We start from the raw sequence: 24,534 nt of genomic DNA, 5'->3' as shown, positions 1-24,534 counted from the left end.
AGGGTGTGCACACTTACCAACCAGCTTATTGTACTTTTTTATTTTATTTTTTTTACATTTTTCCTCTAACAGATTTGTTTTTCAATTGAATAGTACAGGTTATAGGTCATATTAAAGGTGGAAAAAGTTTTGAAATTATAAAAAAATTAGTCCACAATAAATATCACAAAAACCTGGCATTTTAACAGGGGTGTGTAAACTTTTTATATCCACTGTATGTGCAGGAAGGCAGAGTGAACTACATCAGTGAAAACTACCAACCAAGTATAGGCAACAGAATTTACCCTTATTTTTACATGATTACAAAGAAATAACCGTGTAAACATTGTGCGTATCTAATTAATGCACTGCTTTCTTTTTATATTGCTGTATTCTTCCTTCATGTTTTGGTCTTAATTTCAAGGCTATGTCATGCATTCCCCGGGATAAGCCCGAAAATGGTTAAGCTGGATCAGTGCTCTACCCTTATACTGGTTGATTGTACTAAGTATGGCGCCAAAGTAGGAAAGCACTGACCATTTACTAATGTGTCTTTTACAGACCAGAAGAAAATGTTGCATTTTCAGTAACATCACTTTTTCAAGGTAAATATAAACATATTCACTATTTTAGGTCATGGAGAGAGGTCATAAGGATAAAATATGGATTATTTGAATCTCAACACATTCAAAATGTCACAGTTAAGAATGTGCGCTTGCATTCTGCAATGCAGACTCACATTTTTGGCTTTTTTGAAGAAAAAAAATGTTAATTCCACACGTTTTGATATAAAACTCTGGCAAAACTGTTTTATTTAGCTTGGCAAAACACTCCATCCCTTCTTTTAATAGAATGTACAAATACTGTGAAATACAGTGGGAGAATACTGTCAAGAGCTACTGCCCTTTACTGCCTTACACTTCATGTTGTTAATCACACACTTCTGCAGTTTACATCCATTGCAAATCAAACTACTACCTTAAACAGTGCTTGTTTATCACTATTTCAAGTGCTGTATTATGTTACATTTTGTCTTCTAAGCCATTTATCTTGTCTTAACATTAATACAAATGTAAGAGGCAGCAGTCCTCTATGCCCAAAACAGTGCAGTGTATCTGCTATAATCCCAGTAAAAGAAAGAAGCTATTGTAGTAGGAATAACAAGGAAAAGAATCTCATGTTATAAGTTAATGCTCAAAGCTGGCTTAAATTCAAGTAATTTGCATTTTTTTCTCTCCAAAGACTTAGTTGGCAAAACTTCAAATAACTACTTAATGGCATGCAAGTGACACACTGCTTGTTGGAATAACACTATCCAAATGCACTGCATGCACAATATTTTCATGTATTCTTTCCCCATTATGCCAAGGTAGGCTCTAAGTAGGGTCTCGTGCAGCAATTATGGGTAAGGTATTCAATTGTAAAATAGATACAAAGTTAGCCACTACTGAAGGTGTGTGCTGAAGGACAATTTAATTTTTTACTTATTTATCATAATCATCTTCTTTCAGCTGTTCCCATTAGGGGTCGCCACAGCAGATCACCTGTTTCCATTTCTTCCTGTCCTCTGCATCTTGCTCTGTCACACCAACCACATGCATGTCCTCTCTCACCACATTCATACACCTTATCTTAGGGCCTTCCTCTTTTCCTGTTACCTGGTAGCTTCATCCTTAGCATCTTTTTCCCAATATACTCTGCATCCCTCCTCAGCACATGTCCAAACCAACATAATTGTGCCTTTCTGGCTTTGTCTCCAAACCTTCCAACCTGGGCTGACCCTCTAATATACTTATTCCTAATCCGGTCCACCCTCGTCACACCCAGTGCAAATCTTAACATCTTTAATTCTGCCACATCCAGCTCAAACTCCTGCCTTTTTGTCAATGCCACTGTCTCCAACCCATAGAACATAGCTGGTCTCACTACCCCCGTGTAGACCTTCCCTTTCACTCTTACAGGTACTAGTCTGTCACAAATCACTCCTGACACTCTTCTCCACCTACTCCATTCCGCCTGTACTCTCTTCTTCACCTCTCTTCCACATTCACCGTTACTCTGAACTACTGACCCCAAGTATTTAAACTCATCCACCTTCGCCACCTCTACTCCTTGCATCCTCACCATTCCTCTATCCTCCCTCTCATTCACACACATATATTCTGTCTTATTCCTGCTGACCTTCATTCCACTTCTCTCTAAAGCATATCTCCGCCTCTCCAGGGTCTCCTCTACCTGTTCCCTACTCTCACTACAGATCACAATGTCATCTGCAAACATCATAGTCCACAGGGACTCCTGTCTGATCTCATCTGTCAACCTGTCCATCACCATTGCAAATAAGAAAGGGCTCAGAGCTGATCCTTGATGTAATCCCACCTCCACCTTAAATGCATCCGTCACTCCCACCGCAGACCTCACTGCTGTCACACTACCCTCGTACATATCCTGTACCACTCTTACATACTTCTCTGACACAACTGACTTCCTCATACAATACCACAACTCCTCTCTAGTGACCCTGGCATATGCTTTCTCTAAGTCTACAAAAACACAATGCAACTCCTTCTGACATTCTCTGTACTTTTCCATCAACACTCTCAGAGCAAACATCGCATCTGCAGTGCTCTTTCCCATCATGAAACCATACTGCTGATCACTAATCATCATGTCCCTCCTTAACCTTGCTTCCACTACTCTTTCCCACAACTTCATGCTGTGATTGATTAATTTAATCCCTCTGTAGTTACTACAGCTCTGCACATCACCCTTATTCTTAAAAATCGGTACCAAAACACTTTTTCTCCATTCCTCAGGCATCCTCTCACTTTCCAAGATTTCCTTAAACAATCTGGTTAAAAACTCCACTGCCATTTCACCTAAATACCTCCATGCTTCCACCAGTATATCATCTGGGCCAACAGCCTTTCCATTCTTTTTACTTATTTATATATTTTTATTTTAACTTAACTGGAGTAGACAGAGCAATTGTTTCACAGGACCATTTTCATACTCAGCCCATGGAGACAACAAAAATTAAGGCATTACACTGTATATGCAAAATGAATAAATGAAAGGTGTTAAAAGACGATGCATTTCATAAATACACACATACAAATAAGTTGCAATTAGGCATATGTTGCAGAAAACAATAAGTCATACATGTTCATATTTACAAAATGCAATATATTCTACTTACAAATAATAGTAAGCCTGACTGAAGGACATCAAATTAGGAAAAATGAGATAAGAAATGACAAAGATGATGTATGGGGGTGTCAGTCACTGATTACACATCACAGACTACAGCTATTGTGGGATCACACATGAGTTTAACAGTGAGGGAGTAATGTAATTTTGTTGTACTGGAAGCAAGTACATGAAGTCTCTTGGAACTGGAGTTGTTTTAGCTGGGATCCAAATTAAGTGTAAGCTAAACGTGAGTGGCAAGACAAGAAAAATTATGAATTGAGCACTAAACCTTAGTTCTAGGTGTTTGCAAAGACGTAAATGAGGGAGTTAGTGATTTTAAGTTGTGGCTTGAGGTACTTTCTTATGTATGTCTTGAAATACTAATACTAGCCCAACAGCTGCAAAACACCAGAACGTTAAACAGGACTTTTGAGTATTTGGTCTACATTACAGTGCCTTCCCTGTACTTACACATACTACAACTGATATGTACTTAATTCTCATGAATGCATTGTGGACCACCACTTCTTTGGAGTATATGAGGACAGATGGAAACTGTGAGGTCTGACAAGATGTTTTTTTTCTTTTTTCTTTCGTTTGTAAGCTGCTGAGTTTTGCTTGGATCGGATTCGTTTTTTGATATCTGGAAATGCATGCATAATGTTTGGAAAATGAGTAAACTGCAAGATCCACAACAGAAACTATGGCATCTTGTACAAGCAACTGCTGACATCTGCAGACTAGCAGATGGTCTCTAGATACAGAACAAAAATTGACAGCAGTAAACATGCTATCCTGACTGATTTGCCACTGTTTCATCCAACAACTTCTATATGACTGCTACTGCCTTACCTGATTTGGTGCATCTTTAACAAGTTCTGCCACACCTGCATATGCCCAGACAGTGAATAAGTGTTTGCCTGCATATGCACAAGTCAACACAAAACCAGACTTAGTATTAGGTGGATAATTTTACATGTCCCATTAGCTCAACGTCTGAGAGACTTGCTCGGCTACAAACATCTGCATTAGAAGCTGAAGTTAAGTAAAACTTGCAGTAGTGTATTTTAGTCTTCTGTTAAGTACAAACTTTCAGTTTTTAAAGTACTTTATTTTCATTTTTTCTGTTTCCTAACTGCGTGTTTCATTGAACAGTGTGCTGTGTGTCTCTCTGCAGTTAGTTCCCCACCCACCCTTGCTGTTCCTGTGTTTATTAGTGTTGGTGGCTCTGGAACTGCCCGCCCCTCCTGTAAGTCTGTATTAGAACACTCCCTCCTGGGTCCATCTTATTTGCTCACTTAACCGAGTACAGTGAGATCATATTCTGAGTCTAGTGTTCACTCGACTTAATACAGAGAGAAGATTTGAGAAGGCCAAACCACTTAGGTTCTTCCATCCTCTCTCCTTGCACTTGAAAAAAAATGTGCACTTTATTCATCTCCTTTTACTGTATTTGTGTTTCCTCCTACTTTATTTTGCTTTTCTTAAAAGTACTCCATTTTATTTATTCTGCTGCATTTATTACTGCTTGGTAGTGGCCTGATTAAATTTTAACTGTTATTCTAAGTATTTTGGTTTAAGCACTTGGGCTTCATACCATTTGTTTTACATTAAGAAGGTTTGTGGTCTGCACTGTTGTGGCAGGACAGGTAGCTTACATCCTTCTAAGTTGGAAATTGCATATTGAAGGCCCAGTGTCTGCTATTCTAAAAGTGTATTAGTTCTGGCTTAAGCACTTAGGCTTCAGGCCAGTTATTCTACATTAAGAGGGTTGTGGTCTGCACTCTTGTGGGAGGAGAGGCTGGATTCTGCCCTTCTGAAATGGGAATTACTGGTCACAGGCTTACTGTGCCTGCTTATTTGAACTGCTTCTTTCTGAAATTGGTGCGCCTTGTTGCGCAGCATAGACCAGATTCAGGCCTGCTGAATCTAGCTTTGTTTGTATAACTTGAGCACTGATCCAGGCCATCTTTTTTGGAGAAGGTTCCCCTGCACTCCAGTGGCAGGAGTGTGCAGTTAGAACTTGTCTGATTGAAGACTGCTGGAACAGGGCTCAGTTTTGAGCTTTTTTAATGGGTAACTTGTTTAAATCAGTTTGTTCGTTTTCTATTGTTTTATTATATATATATATATATATATATATATATATATATATATATATATATATATATATATATATATATACACACACACACATATATATAAACCAACTGCACTTTATTCACCTGCTTTTACTGTATTTGAGTTTCTTCCTACTTTATTACTAGGGGCATTGACTACAACTCTGATCTGCGATACATAACAATAAGTATCCTTTTCTGTGCATTTAAAGTGTTTTTTTTATTGTATCTGCTTTAGTTTCTGAAAAAAAAAAAAAAAAAAAAAAACAAACAAACAAAAAATATATATACACTTGTTTCCCGCCTTTCTAAGCTAGTAAAGTCCAGTTTTCAGGTTAGTGCTGAAATCAGAGCAGTGTTACAAATCTCTGTGTTTGCCCATACCTTACTTGGATAGAAGGAAGTTTTTCTCTGTTCACTTGTGAGAGAGGGGAGCTTTGAGCAGCCTATCTGTCCCTGGAGGAATGGTTTCAGGCCAGAAATTAGTAGTTTATTGATCATTTTGGGCTAATTTCTATCTTTCGTTTCCCTGCTATAAATACTGCTTTTGCCCGGTTTTGAGCGCCTGGCAGCGCCAGCTAGCTATGGTAAAACTACTCCCGGCTCCACAAAGTCTCCTCTTCACTTTTTCCCTTGGAACTAAAGAAACTTTCAACTTAAGCACTCAGGCCATTAATTTCTCAGCCCGGCACTTGCTCAAAACTTATGGCAAGCACTTATAAGCCCTAGCACTAGACCTTCCTGTACTGTACAGAAGAACAAGGCTCTCTATTCGACCTTACCAGCCATCCAGTAAAACAGTTCACTGTATATATCCAGGCATGTCCAAAGGGCAGTTTCAGGTGTACTCTCCAGTCCAACTGGTGAATCTGGGCATTTTGAGGCAATGTTACAACTGGCTCATGTAAACAGACAACACTCTCCTCCTACCACCAAACACTAATACATGCTAGATATGCAATTATACAGCCAAACTGGAGGATAAGCTCTCTCAACCAAAGACTGGATCAGACAGTCAAGAGGAGAAGGGAAATACTTGCATCACACCACCAGTCTCACAAACCCATTAAACCAGCACAGGCACAAAACACACAGAAATGCATGAAAACATACTCGGAGGCTCTAAATAAAAATCTGCAAAACCAACAGAGACCTCCAAAGCAAACAACCAAGCAACCTCCACCCCCCAACACAAACCATGAAAAGTACAGTTTTGTACCTTGTGAGCCTCTTTTCTTTGTGGAGGAGGAGTTGATGCACCACACACAAGGGGTGTTATTACAAGAATCAACACCTGCCCGAAGTAGTGGTGATGAAAGCCCATAATGCTTGAGTAGTTAATAATTCTTCATATTCGTTGATGGAGAGCTGGCAGGCCACGGTTCTGTAAAGGGGCAGAATGTACTGGCCTGCAGCAGCTGAATCAAAAGGTCATCATAAAATCTCTGAAAGGACTGACCCCGCTGAGTCTGCTGAGGTGATATCTCTGAGCCCACTACAAAGGCCTAGGCAAGGTATTTGAATGAGCTCTAGTCCTACCCTCTGGTGAAGCAGTCCATACATTATAGACACCATTGCAGCTTCCCAGAGGCAGCTATACTGGGAAGCTTTGGAGTTGGGATGCCAGAACTTAAGGCTGAAGGATCAACCTGTAGCCCTTGTCCTCTTTAAGATAGTTGTCCAATAACTAAGACTAACAGGCACAAACAACACAAGGCTTATCTACTATGATCTGTCTCACGTGAGCACAGAGGGAGGTATCGACTGGACTTATCGCTACTCCCAGGGCACCAACCGACTAACAGAACATATCTCAAATGCTGTAGAAGGTCTCCTTTCTTATTTCAGAATCAGTAGTCAGAATGCTTGTTCAGGATTTGAATTCCTTTATTTTGAAGGAAGTTAATACTGAGCCACAGAACTTCATGAATACCTGGGTGTAGATAAGTTTGTAAGAATGTAGAGATTTTGATATTTTAGCATGTGAGAATGAAACGAGATACTTTTCTGCACCAGTCTTATAGGCACATGAACTTTCTTTCCGATGTTCAGCCCTTATCTCTTAGAACGGGAGCAGAGGTAAAAGCAACAGTAACGTCAACATGCCTTTGAGAACAGTCCAGACAAGGTTACAGAGGATAGACAACCAAAACGGTCCTGCCTTGTCTCTCTTGGTACTTAGAAACAGGCGACAGGGAAGGGAGGGGAGGGCCCTTTTCTGGGGTTCAGGGAATGGCCCCAAAAGCAATTTAGAGAACGGTCAGACACCTTTTTCTGTGTGGAGGAGGTCGTCCGGCATGCCTTGACAAAATTCCCAAGGAATAAACTGTAACCGTGGTGGAATATTAAATGCTCCCTCATGTCTGAGAATTAACCTAATTTTGAAAAGAGAATGGAGGAGAAGCTGAAAGGAGCCGCCAGACTAGGATCAGACCGAGAAAAGGCAGAGTCAATTGGTTTACTTAAAAGGACTGACCGACTCCCTCACCAACCCCTCAGAAGGAGAACTCCTAATTTTCAAGGCTCCAGAACACCCTCTTTTCTCCTCTACCTTGTCGTTAGACTTACCTCAGATTGGGAACTATGGCAGGATAAGGTCCATCCATAGTAGGCATTCTTCACAAACTTGAGGCACTGAGAAAAATCAATAGAGATCTAGTCTTGTCCTACCCTTTTAAACCTGCTTCCACAGAAGGATCAAATGTTACATCAGATTGTAAAGGAGCATTTGCAAACTCTCAGTCTGGCATGCCCGCCCTCTGGATCCCAACCATCCATCCCTAAGACAGTCTGGCAGCCACCCCAGTAGCCAAAACAGCATCAAACCACCTCTTAAAAAGAATGCTACTCACTGTTCAGCGTTGTGACTGCGGTCCAACAACTGCCCTGGCATTCAACACCTTCCGGGCGAGGATTTTGTTCCAGTAGATTTCACTGTGTAAGGAGATACTAGAGATTAGTATGAAATTGAGAATAAAACGCCTCATGGCTAAAGGGAAGTAGTGTACTTTTCTGTCCCTACTCATCCAAAGTTCTTTGCCTCAGATTGGTGGGGAGGCCTAAACATAACAGAGACCTTAATTTTAGCCCCTGAGAAACAAAGCCCGGTCTCAGGACCTCAAAGATATTTTATTTTCCCACATCGGTTATAGGCACCCACTAGAAAAAAACAAATGTTCTGGAGAGACTAGGTTCACTTTGATTGCAAAACATTCTTCCGCACCACAAATTTCCATTAGCCAAAATATAGCTAAAAAAACGGTGTTGGGGTAAAACAAGACCCTTTAAGTTCTTCCGGCAATCAGAGAAATCTACCCCTCCCTGATGTCCTCCAGTCATGAATGCAAAGTTGCGATCAATGAGAACGTCCTCGGTAGGAGAAGCTGAAGGAGTGAACCATCCACATCAGAGTCTAGATCACATACTTCACAAAACCAGTTTGCCATGCAATCTCACAGCCCTTAAGGCAAAATAACATACCCAACATACTAGTAATAGGTGACTCTCAGGCACACTGACATCCCACTCACTAGGCTGAATAAGGAGAAGGTTACTGTTAAGCTGCCTGTCGGGTACCAGGATCCGCCACATAACACAAGCACTCAGGTCACTCCAGAACAAGTACAAATATGACTCTGTCATTGTCCATGTTGGTGTGAATGACCTGAGCCATACCTTCCTGGACTACATGAAAACAGACATGGAAGAGCTCTCTGATCATGTAGCCCAGGCCGGTATGACCCCGAGTAGCAGCCTGCCCTCATTAAGAATGATTCCAAGGTATAAAGGGGGGGGATTCCCAATTTCAACAATTGGCTAAGTTTCTGGTGTCATTCAAAGGGGATCCAGTGTCTGTCCGCCTGCGATGACATGCTCAACAAGCCACACTGCTTCGTTAGAGACTGCTTGCACCAGTCACCCTTAGCTTTCAAATACTGGCCAAGGCTCTTGCCACCCCCATAGTGCCTTTTTTAGGCAAGGCTCAAATGACAAACCCACCGCCGTAAACAGCACAAGTAACCAAAAACTGAGGGCAATGCCACTCAATGGCAGAAGTCTAAACCTCAAAATGCAGGCACTCCTCAGTATGGATAAAATCGAAATATGTGCAGTAACAGAAACCTGGTTTAAGGCACCAGAGAGCACCCCAGCACTACCAGGCTACAACTCATACCATACATTTCGGCCACAGAACCCAAACCGAAATACAAAAGGTGGGGGCGTACCCATATTCAAAGATACCCACATCTCCAGATCAGTGGAACAGCATGATGCTTCAGCGATCATCCACGTGCAACTAACAATGGGCAAAACTGCAATTCAAATTGTAGCTTGCTACAGATCACCCACCATGTCCCAGGACCACCATTCCGCGTTTCTGGAAACACTGGGAAACATAAAGGTCCTACCAAACACCCTAATATTGGGTGATTTCAATTACCCAAACATTAACTGGGAAAACTACTCAAGTACTAACTCCCTTGCCCAGCATTTCCTAGAATTTATAAACTGAAACACCCTGGTTCAACTGGTCAACACTCCTACCAGAGGTGACAACATACTGGACCTGGTCATCACCAACATGGGTGACCGGTGTTCCACACTGGAGGTCAACCCCTCGCTGGTTAAATCTGACCATAAACAAATCACTTTGGATATCCACATTCCGCCCACACCCCCCCAACAAGGACACCACCATGAAAAACGTTTCAAAAGCAAACTTCACGTTACTTAAAACCGAGGTGGAAAGTTTCAAAGCCCCCATGCTGAAGGATAACGGTGTCCAAGCTGCAAAATCCTTTACTAATGCATTCTATGGGCACCTACAAGAATGCATGGATCGTGCCATCCCAAGCAAAATCAAGACTCACTCCTTCAAGAAAAGGAAACCAGACTGGTAGACTCCTGCCATAAACAAGCTACACAATAGAAGGAGAAAACTAGGAAAAATAGTACAGAAAACAGTAAAATCCCAAGGGAAGACATCCCTGATCAGTATCAGCAAGAAACTACGATCCCTCATAAAATCATCCAAGGTGAGCTTTGAAAGAAAAATTGCCAAGGACTCCAAAGATAACCACAAGGCTTTCTTTAGCCATGTCAAGAATCTAAGTGGCAATGCTCAGACCTGCTTGGAGTTATTGCAGAATGGTACAAAATACACTGAACCGACCGATTTCGCCAACATCCTGGCAGACAGATTCAGTGCAAACTTCACCCACCTCTCACTCCCAAAAGGGCCCATAACCATACCAGAAGAATGTAGAGTCCCTGAAATCACAGACACTCAGGTTAAAACAGCTCTCTCCAAAGCCAAAAACACAGCATCAATGGGAAGGGACGGTGTCCCAGGCTGCGTCCTACATGAGCTCAAAGACAAACTAACCCCCTCACCTAAACACACTGTTCAAACTCAGCCTCTCCACAGGCTACGTACCCATAGAGTGGCACACAGCAATGGTTATTCTGCTCCACAAAAGTGGAGCCACAACAAACCCCGGGAACTATCGCCCTACAAGCCTGACTAGCTTGGTCTGCAAAGCTATGGAGCGCATCATCATGGAACTCATTAACAGAGACATTGGGAACCTCCAAACACTGGACTCTACCCAGTTTGGCTTTCTTAAGGGCAGATCATGCCTCCTAAACCTGGTGGACTTCTTTGAGACAGTTACCAAGGCTATAGATGAGGGAAAGGCGGTACACACAACCTACCCAGACCTCGCTAAGACCTTCAACACCATTACCCATTCTGGTATTATAGACAAGCTCACCAGCCTAAACATAAACCCCTACGTCACAAGATGGGTTGCCAACTGGCTCACGGACAGAACCCACATGGTGAGAGTTGCGGGAGCTAGGTCCAACTCTAAACCGGTTACAAGTGGCATTCCCCAGGGCTCAGTCCTAGGACTCCTCCTGTTCGGCATATACTTTTCAGAGGTACAGGCAAGCACAGGAGGGCTATGACTGACCAAGTTCGTAGACGACTGCAAACTAGGGGCTATAACTGACTCTCCGGCTGACACAGACATCCTTCAAAAGGGTCTCACTGAGACTGATACCTGGTGTCAAAATCATGGCCTCAAGCTAAATGCCAAAAAGTGCATAGTCATCCCCTTTGGAAAAAACAAAGTACCCACAAACTACCACATAGGTGGTAGTCCCCTAAATACGGAAGACATAATAAGGGATCTGGGGTCCCAAGTAGATAGTAATCTCACCTTTGATACTCACATTGCCAAAGTGGTTAGAAAATCCTTCTACGTGACCCACCTAATCATAAAAGGGTTTGCATCCAGATCAAGAGAGGTCATTGTGCCCCTCTACTCATCACTCATTAGACCCATCATAGAGTACAATGCCCCATTTGGGATGTACTTTACAAGACACCTGAAACAGCTGGAAAGACCACAGAAGTACCTCACCAAGAGGATCACTGGCCTCAAACCGATGCCCTATGCAGCTCGACTGAAGAAACTCTAGCTGTTCTTGGTTGCATACCGCCTACTCAGAGGTAATCTCTGCCTGACATACAAGGCCATGTCCAACCCAGAACTGATGGACATGCTCCACCTAAAGAAAACCTTATCCCCTCAAGCCACATGTTCTAGGGATCTAAACCTCACCACAACAATAAATAAGACGCACTGGAGGGATAGATTCCTGTCCCAGAGACTTCCCATGCTTTGGAACAAGATTCCAATCTACATTAGGCAGAGCTCCTCGCTAACCCTCTTCAAAAGAGACCTTGACGAGTGGATGGGAAACAGAAAGTTTACCCCGGGGATCACTTCAGTGGCTCTGTTGGACAGAGGCACAGGGAACTAATCTAAGGGGGAGGCGAAAGTCAACACATTCTGGCTAGGCTATAAACGCCTTCTGGCGGATAGCCTAGTACCTACCTATGAACCTATATCCTCAGCTGCCACACATACTGAAGCTAGATTATCCTCTCTAAGGATATATACACGAAGTGTTCGCATCACATCAGAAGCATATTTACACTACTCCGAAGCTTAAGCCAGTGATAATTTGTCTTACTAGACATTCCCATTTGAAAACCTATTCCCAAAAGTCAATGAGCGCTAGGTGATGAAGCAAATTCTGCAAGGGTTGGCAGCCCAATGCATCACACACACACACACACACACACACACACACACACACACTATGCATGCCTGCAGTCAATATGGAAGCTCATCAATTCAGCTACAAGACATATTTAGGATGGATACCACAGAGGCACAGCAGTTAATTAAAACATACAAGAAATGTCATGTACCTCAGACACTTGCATTCTAAATCAGCTTCAGAATCAAACCCCTCTTTTCCATTTTGCATATATGATCTGGGTGCCACATTACCAGTGACCATTTCCTTGAGCTAAAGTTCACAGCACTGGGTGGCCAGCCCTGCCTTTTATAACAGAATCCACACCCATGTCCCTATTCTTAGATATTTATTGAGTAAGAGGCAGTGTTAATGCCTAAATGATGACAGTCTGCTTTTACATCTTGTTTACTGTATCATTATTATTACCACTATTACTACCACAGTGAGTTACTCATTAATAAAACATAGTGCTCAATAATGTTAACAGTCCACCATCCTTCTCCAATAGCCATCTCATGGTGACAAGATAAGGCAAGGCATGCCATGTCATAGTAAGAATATAAGTCAGGGCATAAATATACAAACATCATTTAGAATGTATCACACATTCTGCAAGGAGTGTACATTAGAGCATAGGATGTACGCATAAACTTGCTTATTAATAGATTACTAAGTCTAAGTCCTGAGACTAAATTAGTTCTTATATGTTTAACTGCGATAAAAAGGAAAAATTGTTACTTGTTTCGCCTTCTGACTAAGGTTTTGCAATTTAAATAAAATGCAACTAGTACACACAATATGGACCTCTGCTACCTGCCGCAGAAAGTTACTTATACTTCAGCATACCTGTGAGCTACTGCAGACTGTTACAGGTCCATTCTGCTGTTCGTAAAACTGACGCTCTGCATCATCAAACCTCCACTTATCAAACCAGATTTTCTCTTGACCTAAACATGTTGTTTCCATTGCTCTAAAAGGAAAGGTAGGGGAAGGGAACACAGAAGAAAAAAGTGTTAGCATCAAACATTCAGATTCTTTGAAGAAAATGTAATACTTGCATTTCTTCTAACAGCACTTTTTAAATCTAACATTCCAAAATGATTCAGATGCACAGGAACTTCTAGGAACAAAGGCAAGTACCCGTAATATACCATACAGCACAATAAGTATTCAGCCAAAAACATTTCCAGAAAGTAAGAATTTCCATAACATTGGGCAAGTGTCCAGAAGATGAGACTGAAAACATACAAGTTAAATCCTATAAACATTTTATAGTAAACTTATCAAGCAGAGGTTGTTTGAAAATGGTGCAAGTGAAAATGTTAAATGTACCAAATGGCAAATATTTCTACAAAAAATACTACCAACTCTGGTTTCAGTCTGCATTTGGTTTGTTTTAAGACCAAAATTCCACTTCTCTCATCAAATGGATGAAGGGTATTACACTCCACTACCACCTACAGGGATGGAATTGCTGACTAGTTTTACATACTGACATGAGAAGGAATACAGGTTTCTAGCACACAGTGTGCGTGTGTGTGGGGGGTCATTTGTTACTATTAGCAATATTATAAAGGGGTTGATTCCTTATTTCTGAGATAATTATGTTTACAGGCAAAAAGTAACAATTCATATCAAGTTAAATTAAAATACACATTTAACCTGTCATGACAGAAAGCAAAAATATTAATCTTAGAAATTACTTGACATATCAAATAAGCTGCAATTCTGGGTCATAGCAATATATGTGGTTCTGAAGGTATACAATAGTTATATACTTGTCACAGCAGTAAATCTGGATGGAGAACACACTCTTTGTTAACCTGTAGGACATAACATATCTCACAAGCTCAGTTCAGCAGATATAAACTTGCACACCTACATCTATACCTCCCCCTTCCCATGTCTTCCCTCCCTAAAGTTTAGGGCTGAATCCCTAGCTTGGGATTGGCTGAACTACAGGAACACATCCCTTGAGTAATGGGGCCCCAAAAAGTACAGTTTTGTACCTACCATAAATGTAGATGTCCGATAGGTATGCATCTGCAGTCATCACATATGGGTTGTCCTGCCTCAGGCAGCCCTTCGGTCGGCCAGATTCCAAAGTCTGGGTCTGGCCTCGGCTGATGTCGCACTTTCCCCGACGTCAGAGCGTCTGGGGTATAAAAGCATCAGCCGACGCCATATTCCTCAGTTTTTCTTGCCCCAGATGCCAGGTGCCCTCTAGGAAGGCTAAATTTGGAGAAAAGCAATAAAATTCCAAACATTTGCAAATATATATATATATATATATATATACATATACAAACAAATACACCATAATAGATCCCCCAGCTAGCTAATGGAGGGGTAAGCACCCTAGGAATACCACAGAGGGGAAGGAGGGAGGCCTGACTGCAGATGCATACCTATCGGGCATCTACATTTATGGTAGGTACAAAACTGTACTATGTCCTTCAAGGATGCATCTGCAGTCATCACATATGGGTAGAATACCATAGCCAATCTGGGGGTGGAGGTACTAAGTAAAGGATGGTGTAGTTAATATACCCTGCAGGACTGCTGTAGCAAAGCCTGCTCTGGATCTGGAGTATAAAGGTAAATTGTAATGCTTGGCAAATGTATGCACGGAGCTCCATGTAGCAGCTTCTAAAATGTCCTTGGTAGCCACCCCTCTTAGGAAGGCTGCGGTGGTGGCTGTGGCTCTCGTGGAATGAGGTCTAATGTTTGCTGGCACAGGCTTTCCATGAAAGGAGTAACAAAATCGAATGCAATTTCCTATCCATTTTGAAATTGTCTGTTTGGAAATTGCTTTTCCTTGTGCCCCAGCAGCATATGCTACAAACAATTGGTCAGTCTTTCTGTAACTTTTAGTTCTGTCCAAGTAGTAGCGCAATTGTCTATGTATGTCCAGGGTGTGCAGAAGTTTCTCCCCTTTATTTTGTGGTTTTGGGAAGAATGTAGGCAAGTGAATTGCTTGGTTCAAGGATACCCTGGATGCCACCTTTGGCATAAATGTAGGATTGGTTCTCAAAGAAACTCTGTCTTGATGAAAGATAAGAAATGGCTGCACTGCCATTAAAGCTTGTAACTCAGATACTCTTCTTGCTGAGGTTATGGTCAGAAGGAATGCAGTTTTCCAAGACAGAAACTGTAGATCCGCCGATGCTGCTGGTTCAAAGGGAGGAAGTGTTAGTTTTTCCAACACAAAGTTAAGGTCCCAAGTAGGTAGAGGTGGTCTCCTTGGAGGATTGATGTTTTTGATACCTCTTAGAAACTGTCTTAGGAGAGGATGCGAGAAGACAGGTGGATTAACATTGTATTCTGCTGAAATTGCTGAGGCATGTATCTTAATGGAAGAGTAAGACAGGCCATTGTGGAACAATTCTGCCAAATATTCCAGTACATGCGCCATGTTCATCACTGTCACATCTAGGCCTTTTGTTGTGTTCCAAGTGTGAAATCTTTTCCATTTTGCTGAATATGCCTTCCTTGTGGAGGGTCGGCGAGCTTCCATAACAATATCCTTCACTCTCTGGGATAGGCTATCCTGGGGAGAAGTCATGGTATTCTCCAGGCAGTTAGCTGCAAGGTTTTCAGGTTGGAATGCAGAGTCTTGAAATTGTGCTGCGTCAGTAGAAGTGGCCATAGGGGGAGAGGCCACGGTTTCGTCTGTGACATGCTCTTTAACAGTGGGTACCAGTGCTGCCTTGGCCAGTTTGGAGCCATCAGAATCACTCTGGGCTGCTCTGCCCTGATCTTCAGTAAAACCTTGGTCATTAATGGGAGAGGTGGGAAAGCATAGACTGTTAGAGCTTTCCAGCTGAAAGAGGGCGTCCACTTTCCATGCTTGTGGGTGGTATGTCCTTGAGCAGAATGTCTTCAGTTGATGATTGTGGGGGGAAGCGAACAGATCTATTTCCGGCCTTCCCCATGATTGTGTTATGAGTAAGAAGATGTCTGGGTGCAGCATCCATTCGTGTGCATCCATGGTAGTTCTGCTTAAGCTGTCTGCCAGTATATTGTCTTTCCCTGGCACGAACTGGGACTGCAGCTGTATATTGAGTTTCAAGGAAAGTTCCCATAGATTCATTGTCAGTCTGCATAGAGGGTAGGAATGGGTGCCTCCTTGCTTGTTTATGTACCACATAACTGTGGTGTTGTCCGTCCTTATGAGCAGGTGGCCTTGATGAAGGAAAGGTTTGAAGGCCTCTATTGCGTGTATCACTGCCAGCATTTCCTTTGGGTTTATGTGCATGCGCAGCTCTCTTTGTGACCATAGCCCTTGGATACATCTGCCCTCCATGTGTGCTTCCCAACCTTGGTCTGAAGCGTCCGTGGTGATGGTTTGGTTGGCTCTTGGTTTGCTGAAGGGCAACCCACTGTTCGACTGGCAGGCTTGAGCCTACCACAGAAATTCCTTTTGAAGGCATGGAATGAGAGGGATCAAAGCTTCTAAGCTGTGACTGTGCTGAGTCCATACACTCCTTAGGTACCATTGTAATTTTCTCATATGCAGCCTTGCTTGCGGAATCAGAAGAATGCAAGATGCCATGTAACCCAGGGCCTGCAGGATTTTCCTTGCAGTCAGCTGAGTTTGTCTTGTCAGATTCTTGAAGTAATCCGGTAGTTGTTTCTGCTTTTCTTCTGTGAGAAAGGCCATTTGAGTGGTTGTGTCTAGATCCGCACCCAGAAAGTTATTCTTTGGGATGGAACAAGTCTTGATTTTTGGATGTTGACTGTATATCCCAAGGCCTGTAGTAGGTGGATGGCATAGTCCAAGTCCTTTAACAAAATTTTCTTGTTGTCCGCTTGTATAAGGCAGTCGTCCAGATATGGGTAGATTTGAATCCCCTGAAGTCTGCAGTGTGCAATTACTGATGCCAGACATTTCATGAATACTCTGGGCGCAGTAGATAAGCCAAAGGGCAATGCTGAGAATTGATAATGCTCTGACCCTGCAAGAAATCTGAGGTGTCTTCTGCAACTTTGTCGAATAGGGACATGCAGGTATGCCTCCTTGAGGTCTAGAGTCACCAGCCAAGACCCCTTGCCCAGCATGGGAAGGAGTTGCTGTAGAGTCAGCATTTTGAATTTTGGCACAATGAGGTAAGTATTCAGTGCGGACAAGTCGAGAATAGGCCTCCATTGATTTTCTTTTCTTGGAACAAGGAATAATCTGGAGTAAAATCCTAGGCCTTGTTCTGACAGAGGTACCTTTTCTATGGCCTTCATTTGTATTAATTTGGTAATTTGCTTCAAAGCCTCTGCCCTCTGATTTGGTGGCAGGTCTGGCATTCCTTTTCTTTTTGGCAATGTGTGGAAATGGAACCTGTATCCTTTGTCTATTATTTGCAGTGTCCATGTGTCCCTTGTAATGCTGTGCCAATTTTTTGAGAATAAAGAAAACTTTCCGCCCAAAGGTGCTTCTAATTGAGCCCTGGTCGGCGGAGGCAAAATAAAGTCGAGTCTGTCCTGGTGTAGCAGTTGTGGTTCCTGCACTACCTCTCCGGTTGGGAGGCTGCCACTGACGGCCTCTGTAGGAGCCTCTAGCTTGCCCTCTACCTCTGGCGCGCCTATTCCTGCCTCTCTGAGATCTGTCTGAGTCCGGAAAGGACCAATTCTTAGTAGGCCAATTTCTGCTGAATCTCGGTGGTTGGACTTGCAGAAAGTCTTTGACTGTTTGCACAGATTTTGCCTTTTCTTCAAATTTCTTTAAGACCTCTTGAGCCGTGGAACCAAATAATTTTGCTTTTCCATAGGAGCATCCAAAAGCTTAGCTTTAACATGGTCTGGTAAAGATTGTTCCTTCAGCCAGGCATGCCTACGTATAACTGCACCTGTCATAGCTGACCTACATGAAGCTTCCAATGCATCATATAACCACACTGCAAGAAATGGTTACTAACCTGCTGGGAGTTATGCACCAGATCCTGAAGTGATTTGCGATCAAGGGGTTCAGAAGAGGACAGTTTCTTATGCAATTCATCTAACAAATACTCTTGGTACTGTATCATATGAAATTGACAATTTAATGCCCTCATGGAAAGAGTTGCAGAAGTATACACTTTCTTACCCCATCTCTCTAAAGCGCTGGACTCCCTTTCAGAGGGTAGAGGATTTTTAGCAGTGGCAGCTGCAACCCCTTTTGGGCCCTGGGAAATAGTTTCTGGATCAGCAGAGTGGGCCTTGTTACAGGTGTAGATGTGAATCCGGGACCCTGTAGTACCTATCAGGTTTGGCAGGTGCCAGAGGGAGAGAGTCAGGGGCTGTACTAGCATCAGAGTACACATCATCAATAACATTCAAAACAGGAGGTATAGCTAAAGGCCTATGCTGAGGTAAATGTAAAAAGGTCCTTAATCTCTTTCTAGAATCAGAGAATTCCTGACCCTGCCATTGAAAATGTTCTCTCAGAGTGTAGTGTCTCTCCAAAGGAAAACTCTTCAGGAGGGGAAGCCGAGGGAATAGATTCTTCAGCATCAGAATCCTCGTAGGCCGAATAAGCCTCCTCCTGGTGGTCTGATAGAGCAGAGCCATCAGTGGACTCATCTGAGGAGTGGTGGTCAGAGGGCTCTACCCTGGGCCTTTTGTCTGGAGGTGGTTGAGAGCCCCTGTCCGGATGAGGTTGAGAACCATTAATGAGATAAGATCCTCTGCTAGGCTAAGAATCTGTGAGCCAGTAGAAGGTCTCGGAGAGGAAACCTTGGGAGGTAAATCTTTAGTAAGTTTAGCAGCTTTAGCCCTAGAAAAGGCCTTGGATGCAGGGGGTCTGGCTGCACCACGTGCAGGAGTAGACTTGTCTAAAGGAATGGTGTCGGAAGGTTCCTGGACACCGGTTTCAATAGGTAATTCAATAACCGACTCGGCCGGCCACGGGCAGTAGTCGGTTGTGCGGTTTCGGTAATAGGAAGGACCTAGGACTCGGTTTCAGCCGAGACAGAGACACTCGCGGTAGGCCTGACCGTGGTTTCAGCCAAAACCGCGGCCCATGTGTGTCGGTCCTTGTCCTTCCGTTTTTTAACTAAATGCGAAGCCGGAGTCTCCGACGGCATCTTGTAAGCAAAACTAGCCCCAAAGAATTCCTCTGCAAACTCCGACCGACGTCTAAGAGTTCGTCGGTTAAAGGAAGCACAGGCTGAACAGGCCGAGACATCGTGGTCTGGGCCTAAGCAAGGGAGGCAGTAAGAGTGGAAATCCTTATGAGGTATTTGTTTCCCACAAGTTAAACAATTATTAACTTTATCTGACATCGGCTGAGGCAAGGAAAAGTCCCCAACGGGGTACTTAGCTTTTTCGAAGTCTTCGGTAGCTGAATCACAGGAGCTGGCCGACCGGCACTTGCGAACTGCTTCTGCTTCGGGCACCACGCGGCAAGAAAGACTGAGGAATATGGCGTCAGCTGATGCTTTTGTACCCCAGACGCTCTGACGTCGGGGAAAGTGCGACATCAGCCGAGGCCAGACCCAGACTTTGGAATCCGGCCGACCGAAGGGCTGCCTGAGGCAGGACAACCCATATGTGATGACTGCAGATGCATCCTTGAAGGACATCAAAGATCTAGAACTGGAAGCAATGTACGATGTACAGTGTTTTGCAAAGGTACTCAGTGAGGACCAAGTTGCAGCTGTGTAAATGTTGTTCATGGATATCACTACAGAAAAAGTTAACTGAAGTAGACACAGCTTTCAAAGAATAAGCTTTAAACAACCCTGCCAATATCTTTCCATACTTCAGGCAGGCAAAGAAAATACAATCTGGTAACTAAAACGCCATATACAGCTTAGTGAACCTTTTGAACCAGATTTTGGGAGGAAAGGTAAACAAGCAACTGAGAAATCCTTCTAACACATTGTGTGCTATCTATAGAACACCCCAACTACCTGTGAGCATCCATACAATGCTTAAAAGAGTTCCTGCACAACATGAGAAGCTCAGCAGACTGATAAAAGTTTGACCCAGTTATAACCACAGCCATATATAACAGGCTGGCCCCCCAATAAAATCTCATCACTATGAAAGGCCAAGTAATGTCTGTAATTTGAAATCATTGGGATGGAAGTTACAACTACTCAGAAGACGTTTTCCTTACCACAAACTTTAAATCTTTAAATAGTTATGGCTCAGATGGAGGAAAGGCTAGCTTTCCAATACATAGTACAGATCCTACAGGGGAAGAGATGTTCCAACTGGAAGACAAAGGTGAAAAGTACCCATTAAGAAAGGTAATGCAGTTTGTAAAGAAGCCACTGAAGACGCATTTTGCCCAACATGAGAATTAGATCTGGCAGGAAAGTGGACCCTAACAGAGAAATAACCAAGTCCATAGCCAAAAACGTTGTGGATCTCATAAGGAAAATCCTTCAGTTTACCTTTCTAGGTTTTCTGAGTAAAAGGCTTCTGAGGGGATGACAATTGCAACCCTGCATAAAAGTTTCCTGGTCTCTGGTTATTAGTACAAGTGGGGTAGTCGCACTGTCAACTTCATAGGCTGGAGATCCAAAATTGTGCCCTCCAAGATGGGTGACATAAGAGTTTTTCACAGGAAATGTACATAGTACCACCACCGCTACATTCACAGAAAGTAGAGCTTTAATGCATCATAAAAAGAAGTTACGTACTCACCATAACGTTCCATCCGAGTAGTTCTACTTCATTTGTTTTCAACCTGTGGGTACCGGATCCGTACTGGAACAGAGCCAGCAAGTTCACTAGCATCTGCTCCAAGCTCCTTCCCTTACCCATAACACACCTCCACTACCTTCCAACCCCAGACAGAGTTTGCTGCCACTTACACGGAGAACCCGACCTGAAAGAACACCTTATGCACCTAAAAAACTTCAGCCAAACAGGCTGTCCATATAAGGCCAGGGGGAAGGAGGGCGGGACGGTTGAAGACAAATGAAGTAGAACTACTCAGATGCAACGTTATGGTGAGTACATAACTTCTTTATCTGAAGTAGTTTACTTCATTTGGTCATCAACCTGTGGGACAGAGTCCCCAGCTACTAAACTCCTGGGTGGCCCTCATGGAAGGATATTCCAGAGCACCGTGGAACCAAAGGATGCTCTCCTTCTAGAAATCCAATCCAATTTGTAGTGAGAAATAAAGGTATGAGATGAGGACCAAGTAGCTGCAGAACAAACATCATCCAATGAGACTCTCGACCAAAAGGCCGCAGAAGTAGCCACTGACCTAGTGAAATGAGCTTTCACCTGACCCAGAGACCACCAACCTTTATCCTTATATACCTGAAGGATGCACAATGAAATACACGTAGTGATAGTGACCTTAGAGATAGGTTTACCCAAAAAGGGTTTAGAAAAGGACACAAACAATTGATCAGATTTACAAAAGGTTCTAGTCCTGTCTAAATAAAATCGTAACAGTCTATGAACATCCAACAAGTGGAGTCTGTATTCCATTTTGTTAGCAAATTTTGGAAAGAAAACAGATAAGTTAATGGCCTGATTGATGTTAACTTGTGATGCTACCTTGGGAAGAAAGAACGAAGGGAACCCTATCCTTATGGAAAATCATATATGGAACTTTAATAGACAACACTTGCAGTTCTGAAACCCTTTTAGCAGAGGTGACAGCCACCAGAAATGCTGTTTACCAAGACAAAAACTTAAGATCATTGGTTGCTGCAGATTCAAATGTCGGAGCAACCAAAGCTTGAAGAACCATAGTAAGGTCCCACGGGGGAAACAGGATCCTTGACCGGGGGGCATAATAGGAAAGTACCTTTAATAAAGGCTTTACATAGTCTGGAAGAGACCAGAGAAGCAGAATTCTCACCCATGTGAAAATAAGAGATGGCAGCTAATTTGAACTTTGATAGTAGAATAGCTTGCTCCTTGTTGAAAAATATTTGCTAGGAAATCGAGAATGGCAAAAACAGGAGCCATGAAAGGGCCTAAACTCCTTTGAGAAGCCCAAATGGAAAAACTTTTCCATTTGCTGCGGTAAATCTTCCTGGTAGAAGACTTATGAGCTGCCACCAGAATAGACCTGACTGAAGAGGATAATCTAGGAGTCTTAAAAATTAGGGGAACTGGAGCAGCCAAGCCGTGAGCTTCAAACTGTCCAAGCTCGAATGAGGAACCCCCAAGGGGTGTAAAATAAAATCCTGAATGGGATCCAGGATCCAAGGTGGAGCCAGAAGATAAGACTAAAGGAAGTGAAACCATACCTAGTGAGGCCAAAATGGGGCAATGAGGATCACTTTGCTCCCCAGTCAACAAGCTTTCTGTAGAAACCTTGGAATAAGAGGTACTGGAGGGTAAGCATACAGAAGACCGGGAGGCCAAGCATGGACTAGAGCATCTCTTGGGGACTCCCCCGGCTGGGGGTTCAGATTGAAGAACTCTCTGCACTTCGCATTGGAAGGAGATGCGAAGAGATCGGAGCAAGGCTGATCCCACTCCAGAAAGATCTGCTCCACTACTGAAAGATTCAGAGACCACTGGTAAGGCATCAGTATAGTCCGACTTAACCTGTCCGCTAGGATGTTGGACCATCCCGGAATGTGCACCGCTATCAGAAAGCAAATGGTGCAGATTGCCCATTCCCAAACTCTCACGGCCTCGTGACAAAGGGGGTAAGATCTGGCCCCTCCCTGTTTGTAGACATACCAGACCACAGACATGTTGTCTGACTGAATTGCAATGGTTCCTAGAGGAAGAAAGGTATGAAGGGTCTGCAACACCAAAAGGTCCACCCTCATATACATAATGTTTACATGCAAACTGGTCTCGACAGGGGACCACAGGCGTTGGACTGTCCTGCCCAAACAATGCCCCCCCACCCAAGTAGGGAGGCATCCATGGTCACTGTGGCTTGGACAGGGGCTGGAACAAAAGCAGTCCCTCCAAGATTTCCAGAGAGTACATCCACCAAAGAAGGGACGACCTGCAGATTTGACTGAGGTGTATTGGATACGATAACAGAAGATCCAGTAAGGACCACTGCACCACTAGAGTCCACTGTAGTACACACATGTGCAACTGGGAGCACGGAAGAAGCGTTATAGTCGTTGCCATAGAACTTAGGGCCCTCAAAACCGACTCTGCTGAGGGAAGATGAGAATGGTAGATCAGGGAAACATGCATACTCAGGTTACGAACTCTCTCCGTGGTCAGGAAGATTTTGCACTGTAGTGTGTCTATTCGTGCCCCAATATAGTCTATCACCTGGACAGGATTTAGAAGAGATTTGGATGCGTTGATTGTAATCCCCAAGTGAAGTGCAAGCTTTAGGAAATAATCACTTGTGTGACAAAGAAGACGCCTGGTGGGAGCAGTAAGGAGCCAATCTTCCAGGTATGGGTAGACCTGAATCCCCTGAAGCCTCAGGTGAGCTGCTACTACCGCCATCACTTTGGCGAACACCCTGGGGGCTGTGGTGAGACCAAAGGGTAGGGATCGAAATTGGTAATGATTGGCTCCTAGCCGGAAGCAAAGGATCCTCCTGGAGCTTCTGTGCATCTTTATGTGATAGACTTTATGTGACACCTGATACACTTGTAATAGGTGACTATCATCAGGCACACCGATGTCCCGCTCACCAGGCTGAACAAGGAGAAGGTCACGGTGAGCTGCCTGTCGGGCGCTAAGATCCGCTACATAACACAAGCACTCAGGTCACTCCAAGGCAAGTACAAATATGACTCAGTCATTGTCCATGCTGGTGTGAATGACCTGAGACGTACCTCCCTGGACTACATGAAAAGAGACATAGAGGAGCTCTCTGAGCATGTAGCCCAGGCCGGTATGACCCTGACCTTGAGTAGCATCTTACCCTCACCAAGAATGATGCCACAGTATGAAGACAAGATTATCAATTTCAACAATTGGCTTAAGTACTGGTGTCATTCAAAGGGGATCCAATGCCTGTCAGCCTGGGATGACATGCTCGACAAGCCACGATGCTTCGCTAGGGACGGCTTGCACCTGTCACCCCTGGGCTTTCGGATATTGGCAAAGGCTCTTGCTACCCCCATAGTGCCTGTTTTAGGCAAGGCTCAAAAGACAAACCCACCTCCATAGGTATTACAAGGGATAAAAAACTAAGAGTAATGCTACTCAGCAGAAGTCTAAACCTCAAGATGCACGCACTTGAAAC

At 43.4% G+C, this 24,534-nt stretch overlaps 1 protein-coding gene across 3 annotated transcripts in view; it reads right to left on the bottom strand.

Moving 5' to 3' along the window:
• The window catches only part of EEF1D (eukaryotic translation elongation factor 1 delta), a 639,646-nt gene that overhangs the window by 412,842 nt on the left and 202,270 nt on the right, over positions 1 to 24,534 (bottom strand). For all 3 annotated transcript variants that reach the window (XM_044067328.1, XM_044067326.1, XM_044067327.1), the window contains exon 4: positions 13,254 to 13,377. In XM_044067328.1, coding sequence (XP_043923263.1) covers positions 13,254 to 13,377 — 124 coding nt within the window. The remainder of the gene's footprint in view (positions 1 to 13,253; positions 13,378 to 24,534) is intronic.

This window comes from Protopterus annectens, chromosome 3.part1 (assembly GCF_019279795.1).
Source record: "Protopterus annectens isolate FY-2018-M chromosome 3.part1, PAN1.0, whole genome shotgun sequence".
NCBI classification, from domain to species: domain Eukaryota; kingdom Metazoa; phylum Chordata; order Ceratodontiformes; family Protopteridae; genus Protopterus; species Protopterus annectens.
The sequence above is the reverse complement of the archived record's forward strand: the minus strand, read 5'-3'. Positions and strand labels throughout refer to the sequence as shown.